The 10,085-nt window shown below is 36.4% G+C and overlaps 1 protein-coding gene across 1 annotated transcript; it reads right to left on the bottom strand.

Moving 5' to 3' along the window:
• Positions 1-1,054: 1,054 nt before the first annotated feature.
• On the bottom strand, positions 1,055-6,660 carry LOC100935079 (mas-related G-protein coupled receptor member X2-like). The gene is made up of 2 exons (XM_031942268.1): positions 6,575-6,660; positions 1,055-4,367 (listed from the first exon to the last, which is right to left on the bottom strand). Exon 2 carries the CDS (start codon positions 4,304-4,306, stop codon positions 3,341-3,343), a length of 966 nt encoding a protein of 321 aa, XP_031798128.1. The 5' UTR covers positions 4,307-4,367; positions 6,575-6,660; the 3' UTR covers positions 1,055-3,340.
• Positions 6,661-10,085: the final 3,425 nt, after the last annotated feature.

The following is a 10,085-nucleotide window of genomic DNA, read 5'->3' on the forward strand; positions in this document are numbered from 1 at the left end:
CCTTCTGTTGATTTTCTCCAATATATTTAATTTATATACAATTGTTAAGGAGTTCTTTTGCATTTTTGTGTCTCCAGTGCTTAGAACAGTATCTAGCACATAATTGCTATTATTTGTCCTTCATTTTTGAAGAGGGTCAATGAGATCATGCTATGATATCTTGACTTGATTGTGAATGGGATTTAAGTGAAGCAGAGTTGCATGAAACTATCAACCTCACTTTCTCTCCCAGAGTCATTGAAGCCCAATGTCATAATAAAAGTCAGGATGACAGGTGGTGTGGTAGATGAGCTTGACATCTTCTATATATGATCCAGCTCTAAGGACTCCACAATGCCTCATTCAACCATTTTATGGCTAGTCTCATCTACCCATTCCAATATAGGAAGTCTTCACATGCTTCAGGCAGACATCCCCCTAAGTGTCCAAAAAGTTTAAGACCCACTGGTTACCCTTAAAATGATTTATCCCATATGCCAAGACAGTTTACTAGAGTGTGGCCACTGAACATACTAGAGCTTGTTGAAGCCATAGGTGAGAATGTGGTGGAAGCTGGATATCAAAGTGAAATGAAACCTATCAATCACCCTTAATTTGCATTAGCACATATTAGAATAGAGTAGATGTTTAAGAAATAATTTCTGGAAGGCTGCTAAGTGGTACAGTGGATAGAGCACCAGCCCTGAAGTCAGAAGGACCTGAGTTCAAATCTGACCTCAGACACTTAACACCTCCTACCTGTGTGACCCTAGGCAAGTCATCACTTACTTCCAATTGCCCCAGCAAAAAACATATATATAATTTTAAAAAAAACAAATAATTGTTGACTGATTTAAAAATAATTTTCTGGCTTTTGATTATTACCAAAGGAGTTCCCCCTAGAATTATAAGAATATAGTTCATCCACCACAGCAAATGTAAAGAATCCCTCATCTAGTATACAAAGACTCAACTTCACAATACATAGAATACAGAGCAGACTTTATTTAACAAAATAAAAATAAAACAAGATACCCAACAATTAATAAAAAAGAGAAGTTTTATATTTGAACTCATAAATAGTGAAGAAAATGTTTTCATTCTTTGAGAGAATCCTCAGGATCAATGTTCTCATGGAAGATAAATGAAACTGATAAATCATTAATAATGATAATAATTCCCTCTATATGAGAGGATTAAAAGCTCTATAACATTCATATTGCCTTTATTTATTATTATAAAATCTTTGACTAATTCTGCAGTCATCACATATTCATATACTAGAAATACATAAAGCTTACCCAAGTATAATGAGAATAGTAGATTATTAGATATTAAATGAAAAAGTTACAATATATTGTCTGAGGACCACAAAGAATGTACCAAATGTTCCAGGGCTGTAAAGAGCAAATCATTGTTGAATAGTGGTTACTGAACAAAATACAAAAGGATCCGATAATATTTAAACTACTTAGTGTTGGCTACAGAAAAAAGTTTGCCTTATTTCTATATTTATTTTTATTTAATATATTGCAGATTATAAATATAAATATAGCCAATTGGGATAATTTTATCTAAATGGAAAATTTTTAAAAATTAGAATATTAAAATGTAAATGTGATTATAGATTAAGTAAATCAATTATCATTCTTTCATTTAAAATAAATACTAAAATGCTACATTCTCTTATCTCAACAAGGTAAGAGTAAGTACCAATCGATTAATTCATTACAGAATTTAAAATAAGAGAGACAATTTCTTGATGAACTGGAGTGATGCTGCACAGAAAATAGAAGTGTGACTAGGAAAGCTTGATAGTGACCTAGTTCAGAACCTGAGAGATTTGAGTAAGTTCAGGGAAGACAATATTCTCCCTGAAATGCTGAGAAGGAATCAATTGTAGGGGAAGGTCAAAAGTCTGTTCTACATATCTTCTTCCCATTAACCTGTGCAGTACCTTGTGAAATTGAGTGGTCCTGCAATATTCCCAGTTGCCATCATCTTAACACTCTCACCAGATCAGCTGATAGATCACAGTGTTTGCACCAGGAACAAAGGGCATATTGGACTGCAATTCTACATTCTGTAAGTAGATCATGAAAAAACTTATCCATATATCAGGAGAATATCTTGAGAACTTGGGCCAAAGGACTCCCAGAGCTCAGTTGTCTCAGTTGCAACCTCTCTTAATTCAATGGATAAATTTGAGATCACTTTCACTTGAACATTTTGGGAAAGAGTAGATCACATTTGGAGAAAGGGATATTTTATACCAACCATTATTACCAAACCACTTTAGTAAACGCCCTTTCTAGAAGTTAAAGTAGAAAATTGCAGGAGTTTGTGATACAAAATCATTGCCATTGGAAATGACAGAAAGGTCATCCTCAAGTCTCCTTTACTCTTTGATGAAATCAAATTGTCCAAGGAAATGGTAAAAAAAAAAAAAAAAAAAAACTCTGCAGCAGCTCATTGTAGTCTGATAGACACACAGCCATATTTGTATATATGTAATAGTACATGAATCTGGATATATAACATACATGTATAGTCATATATGAGACTTAGCAAAGATTAGATCACAAAAATTTTATCTATGAACCTCATGATCTCCCAATGATATCAAACGAAAAAGATTTCTTAACCTAAAAACTAAGCAGAACGACCCAAAGAAACGCTGCCCCAAGATACCTGCATCATCCCCATTGTTCTGTCAGTTTTTGAAGTTGTCCTGATGATGCTTTTTTGAGCCTATGGATGGGGATAGGGGATAGGAGCTTGGTCTGTTATTTTACTGCTCTAGAGAAGTCATAAGTGAGGAAAGGCGCTCTATCAATGCTCTTCTGTTCTTTGTCTGCAACTTCGAGTCTTAGAGAGCTATTTAAAGCACTTATTGATGAAGTGTTTTACACAATCATTACTGTATCAGAGGCGGAAGTTGGGCTTACCTTTGCTGATTATGAGCTTGGCTTTTTATTCATTATACCAAGACCCTACAGAAAATGGACTCATGCTACATTAATAGTAATTCAGTAATAGTATTCTACTCGAGGCAATCAAATCTTTTTACTTCTATAAGTGTCTAAATGAGAGAAAAGAGATGTTATTTGTTCTTTTTTTGCCCTCCAGGAGGGTCTGAACCTCAGATACACTATGAAGACTCGAGCCTAAGAGCTATTTTCTCTCTTAGAGAAGACCCTGGAGGACTCATGTTGGAAGGAAGGGAAACACAAGCATTCCTCCTCAGAAAAGGAAATGACTGCATCTAGCAATGACTGAAAGGCAGCATCAACCAAGGCAGGCAGCCTGAGCAAGTGCCTTTTCTCCTGGGCTTCACAAAGTGAGATCCTAGCCCCTAGGCTCAAGGGGTAATCTCCATGGGGACTGTCTTCGGACCATCCTCCAACTCCGCCTCCTCCCCTAGTACTCTTTGCAGCACAAGGGTGAGGGACTCCCTTGGCCTCTTCTGTCTGGAACTCCCTAGGAAGAAATAAATGAGGGGGTTGATACTGCTATTTAGCGTTGACAGGAGGGGTGAGACCTCAAAAAGGTACAACATCAAAGGGAAGCTTAGTTCCAAGTATTGCAAGAAAAACAAAATCCCAAAGGGCAGCCCGCAGAGGAAGAACAGGAGGACCGTGAGCAGGATGAGGACATAGAGCCTGGGAGGCTGGCGGCGCAGGGAGCTACACTGGACGCTGAGCAGCAGAGCCAGGCTGGACACACTCATCAGGGCAATGAGCAGAAGAATCCACAGTGAACCAGTTACGAGAAACCCATAGCAGAAACTGCGGGCTAAATACACACACGTGAGCCCCGTCACCGCCAGGAGCAGGACAAACAGGAGCCAGACGAAGGCACACACCAGCGCGGACGTGCGCCTTGGCCGGAGACACTGGTACCAGATGGGGAAGAGAACAGACAGGCAGCGCTCCGTGCTGATGGCCACCAGCAGACTCAGCCCCACGCTGTAGAAAATGACCGTGACTGGGGCGATGACTGCATGCATGGAAATCAATGGGCTTGGGAAGAAAAAATTTATGGCAATTAGAGTCCAGCAGACAAGGTGGAGGAAGTCAGCCCAGGCCAGGTTAAGGATGTAGACAGAGAAGGGATTCTTCTTAATGCAAAAGCCGAGAATCCAGACGACAAGGCCATTGCTCACCAGCCCACCCAGGCTGATGACCAAGATAAAGTAGGGCACGACTGAAGGGTGTGTTCTTTCTTCAGTTACATTCACGGAGCTGTGGGAGAAGTCGGTCCCTATTGCCTCCATCCCATGGCCAGAACCTTGGTCCCCGGGGGATTCTGTAGAGAACTGGGCCATGAGGGTGGATCCTTTCTCAGGAAACCTCTGCTGGTCCCTTGATGTTCCTGCACACACTGACCTGTAAATACACTGAATCATTTCAGATAGCAGAAATCTCTCCCTCTTAAGTGTGAGGTTCAGAACATGCCTCAGACACAAAGGTGCAGATGAAGAGGGCCCAGAAGCTCCGCCTATGAAAAGGGACAAAAGCTTTTTATGGAAAGTTTGGACAGTTTGTCTCCTGGGGTCTCCATTTAGACCACAGAGAGGCGGGGTATTTATGCTTCTCCCAAGAGAATCTTTCCAAATGTAAGATGAGGTTTCCCCCTCATTTCTAAGCCTCAGAGAGAATTATTCCACATGGAGAATATTCCATAGAGAACGTCTAAATGGGTCCTGCTTCTCATGCATTCACTTACCCAAAGAGACTGTACCCTAGGGATACAAGGGAAAGCACCAAAAGGCTGGGAGTGGTCAGTGAGGATCAGAGCTTCTATGGTTAAAGTTGCAGTCACTCCCCCTCACCACAACCTAATCTCCTGAGGATACATGGGATCAGAACGGAGGAGATGTGTATCAAATTACATTCGGAGGAGCTACACGTTAGACAGACTTCTTGGGACAGCCTCCAAATCTTTCTATTCCATTCCTTCATACCTCCTAACCTATGAAGACCATGGATGTCTAGAGTCACCCCTAGAGGCCTTAGGGGTTCTACAGAGTTCTCTACAGAGTAGAGAGTTCTACAGGGGAACTTCAGGCTACTGAATAATAGCATCCCTTCTATTCTCCTTTGCCAACATTTCTGTCTCCAAGCTCTAAATCAGAGACCAGTGGTCCCTGAGCGATAATGTGATATAATGGGGGAAAAACAATAATGTGAAGTCAGAAAAGACCAGGGTTAAAATCCACCTCTGGCCTTTTCTAGGAGTCTGACTGAATTTTCTTCTAAGGGTATGTTTCCTGAATTAAATTTCCTGAACTGAAATATGCCAAGGGCCCGCCTTTCAGGTTTGTTTAATGGACAGAACACACTAAGGAAATTAAACTACTTTTCTCCTTTGGTCATAGGAGTCACTTAATAAATATTTCCTGAATTGTAACCTCAAAGTGCTAAGTAAAGATCAGCCATTAGGGTTAAAAGTTATTTAGTGTGGGAGGGGTTTGGAGGGTGGTTACTTTTAATGGAATCCTTTAATTGTGGTCCCAGAGCAAGGCACTGACTAGGATACACAAACCTGAAAATAGGAGAGACTTGTAAGGAGCTGATAACGGCAGAATACCCTTTGTGGTAAGGAAGAACTTCTGGTTTGTTGGAATATTGTGAGAAGATGGGGAAAAGGTAAATTGTGAGAGTCAAAAGACAGGCCGCACATCTTGGATTCTGGTTTCTGACCTCATCTCTACTTCTTGTGACTTCATCATTTTGCTTCCCCCACAATCTTAACTGGGAATATCAAAAATACCCAACGAAACTTGTTCCCAAGCCATGGCAAATTGGAGGCTATAGAGACAGGCTAGTTTTCAGAGGTAGACATATCTCCTGAGGAATGGAGAGAGTAGGACTAAAATTTATTTTCAGTCCACTTCCTTTTCAATAGTACAATGAACCAGAACTACCTGTAACCCAGGACTCCTCTCTCATGCTTACAGTATGTCAACTCTTCATTCCTCAAAATTCTTGAGGATCCAGGTGTATTCATTAGAATTTACAAGGCACATCCACGTGCCTTCTTTCCCAGAAATCTGTTCACTCTGATGGTTTAGAGTGAACTTTAAAATTTTATTCATTTCCTTTAACCTCAACCAACCTTTCTAAGATCCACTAAGCCTTTTATCCCTTTATTTGTTCCATTGAAACATTGGGATATGACCTAACCATGTAACCTTTCTGCTGTGACTTCTCCTTAGCTTTATAGCTCATCTGAACACCAAGAACTGATCTCAAAGTTCACCAAACCCCTAAAATCCTCCACTCTAAAGGACCTTGGGAATCCAGCTTGCAAGTGTTATTCTTGGACACCACAGATGAATTCAATGGATCTCATATGTATGAGAGTATATGTTGAGATAAGAAAATAGATGAGAAATAAGTTAAAGTAAAAATGCCTAAATATAGATAGATTTTTTTTTCTAAAGATCTCAGATGTTATTATTCCACCTACCTATTCCCATTAGCCAAATCTCTCTTGAGACATGAACATTTAAAATCAAAGAGATTTTGGTTGTTGCTTCCACAAGACTGGAAGGAGAAGAAACTTCAACAGAATAGAGGAGTAAATCTACCTTTTATATGAAGGGTCTCCCTGGAGTGAATGACCTGCAGAAGTTCCTCTGACCTCTGGCCTACAGCTGCCTGCAGAAGCCTTTTGTCAGAATTGGGGCCAGATCAAAAATTATCAGTAGGTGAGTATATACCCTGTCATTTCCTGAGTTGGTATTGCTGACCACTCAGAGCTCAGGGCTCACCAAAAAAATGTCCCTTAATAAAAATTATCTTTCCATCACTTCCTGACTCAGCTCTTGGTTCTCTTGCACTGATACCTCATGACCTTCTCTGATGTCTTGTGACTGTCTTAGCCACATTTTGTCTGGTCAACCAACTGTAAGTTCTCAGGTTCCTGGTGTATATTCTCTTCATCTTCCCTAAACCAGGAATAACTGAGGTGGAATTAGAGGGAGACAGAGGATGAGCTTGAATGAATCAGAAGCTTTCATGGGATGACTGGAATCTTCCTAATTTCTTTCTCTATTACTGATTCCTCAGTGAATCTCCAGATATTCATACATCCCATGACTGTCTTCATCTTACAGCTATTGATTCTGTTTCAACTCCAAAGATACATTGAGAGAGAACTCTGCAATTCAATGTTTCCTTATGTGACTGTGTACATATATGTGTGTTAGAGGAACAGATCATGGTTTTCCTATGAAGTGGGTATCTAAAGTCATTTGGAGTTTCCACACCCACTTTCTGCAGGAGATATTAAAAGCTTAAACTGCTTCATTTATCCTGAATCTGTTCATTCATTGCACCCTTTCGAGGTTCAGAATACTGTTTCTAGCAAGATTTACTTCAATAACAAAATAGAGATTCTGAAAATCAAAGGAGAGAGTAACAAAACTGAAATCAAAATACAATATTGACTTAGTGAATAAGATTTGGAGGAGCTTTAAACCAATAAAATAGATGATCTATTATGCAAATTGATTTTAAAAAGAAAAAAATTAAATTAGATCAAAAATTAAAAAAAGAAATTCTAGTAAAATGAAGAATTAAGTGAAATTATTAGAAATAATTTTGCATAGTTATATAGAAATGCACCTGGCAACATAAATAAAATAGATGAATATTTACAAAAATATAAAATGACTAGATAAATGGAAGAGAGAATTTAAATAATCTAACTTTTTAAAAAAGGAATTTTGCATTCAAATAAATACCCTCTCAAAGAGGAAAGATTTCTAAACAAATCTTCCCAAAAATTTTTGAAAATTGAATATTCCATAAACTACTTTACCAAATAGGAAGTGGGGAAATTATACCATAAATTACATCTCTGATACAAATATGATCTTAATATTTAAATTAGAGAAGATTCAAACAGAGAAAGAATATTATAGGCTAAGATATTATACTATATAATAGTATATACTATATACTATATAATAATATAATATAATATTGTACTATATAATAATATATTATAGGCTAAAATATTATACTATATAATATGTATAAATACACATATATAGATATATACCCACTGATTATTTTTTAAATTTGATTATTGATTAAAAGATTTTAAATGATATTATCAAAGAAATTATATTAACATGTTATAAGGATATTAAGGTTAGAGTTATTAGCAACCTGCTATTACCAGGTTGAATTCCTATCAAGAATTTAAGTTTGGTTTAGAATTAGAAATACTATCCATATAAAAGGAAAAGGAAATAGGTATTTATATATTATCTAGTTTTTGAGTAGTACTATGATAAATATTTTACAGATGTTTTCATTTTACCCTCATAAAACCTTGCAAGATAGCTGGCATTATTACCTTCACTTACAGCTGAGAAAACAAACTGAGTGAAAAGAAGTTAAGTGACTTTTCAGGATTATAGAGCTAGTATCTAAGGCTGAATTTCATGAATTCAGGTCTTGTTGACTCTAGGCTCAATGCTACATATTATACCATCTTGCTGCTTCCAGGAAGCAACATAATAGCTCAAATTAATAACAAAAACAACAAAAATCATGTGATTATGTCAACAGATGCAGAATGATTTGAGCAAGAGAACCCATATTTTATAATAAATACAGATATATTTATCTTATCTTAATATAATTAATAACTTCCTAAAACTAAAAGAATGTATTACATGAAATAGAGATCAACTAAAGGGCTATATTCCATACCATATGTGACAAAGCAAAGATGCCTCTTATCATCACTATTTTCAATATAGTACTAGAAATTTTAGCTATAGTAATAAGATAAGAAAAACTTGAAGAAACAAGCATAGGTTAAAAACAATTACTATTATTATTATTTTGCAGTCAGGCTCATTTAAAAAATAATTGAAGCAGTAACTTCAGCAATAATTGTGAATAAAATATTTGGATATTTATCATGATACACATAAGAATTATGAGTACAACTACAAAACATATGGGGAAAAATAATAGGAGAAATATTAATTGCTCAGAGATATGGCAAATTAATGTAATTAAAATAACACTACTTTTAAAATAATTTATTGGGACCATCAAGTTAATAAAGGATTATTATCATAAATTTATCTGGAAAATAAAAAATAGTCAAGAATTTCAAGGGAGAAAATTCAGAAAGTGATAAGGTATGGATCCTAGCAGATCTGATCTCAATTTACAATAATCTGATTTAGTACTCATTAAGAAACAAAGGGTGTGATTAGTAATATAAATCAGGGTATACAACATGTAAAAACCACCAAATATGGTAGATTCATGTTTACAAAAGCTAAAGAGCCTAGTTCTGAAATATAAACTCAGTTTTCATCAAAAATGACTGGGATAATTGAAAAATGGTTTGGCAGAAATGAAGAATTATCATCTTGTATCATATCAGAATAATAGGTAAAGGATCAAATCATAAACAAAATAGATTTTTTAAGATCACTATGCAACTTTGAGAATAGAGAAAGTATTCCTGACTAAAAAGTAAGCATGGAAGAAGATAGCAGATAAGTTGTTAAATTTTGGTTGGGTAATTTTTTAATTGCATAAAAAACTGAATTAGTCCAATGTTATAAAGTAAACAGATAACTGTAAGAAAAATATTTCTGATAAATTTCTCTGAAAAGGGTATCTTTTCTAATATATGTAAGGAGTCAATTCAAATTTTTAGGAACAGGAGCCATTACCAATTGACAAAGCTCAAAGGACATGAACAGATAGTTTTCAGAAGATGGAGGGGGAAAATGCACCAAGTCACTATTTATGAGAGGAGTACAGTATTCCAAGTACAGTATTCTGTTCGTTGTGTCATCACATACCAAATGATAGCCCATATCTAGGCTTATTTATTAAAAAAATAATTTTTATCTCTTTTTTTTCTAATGGGGAAGAAGGCAAGAAAAGGTGAGGAGAGAAAATAATAAAGCAATTAGGGAAAATAAAATTAAATAGTGTTAAAACCTAATTCTCAGATAAATTTGCAACCTGAAAGGTCCTAGAGAATCATAGGTCTCTGCAAAACATTCCAAGTAAATGCTAAAAGGTGCTAAAAGGATACTAGATGGAAGTGGCCAA

The sequence above is a fragment of the Sarcophilus harrisii genome, chromosome 6, assembly GCF_902635505.1.
Source record: "Sarcophilus harrisii chromosome 6, mSarHar1.11, whole genome shotgun sequence".
Taxonomy (NCBI): domain Eukaryota; kingdom Metazoa; phylum Chordata; class Mammalia; order Dasyuromorphia; family Dasyuridae; genus Sarcophilus; species Sarcophilus harrisii.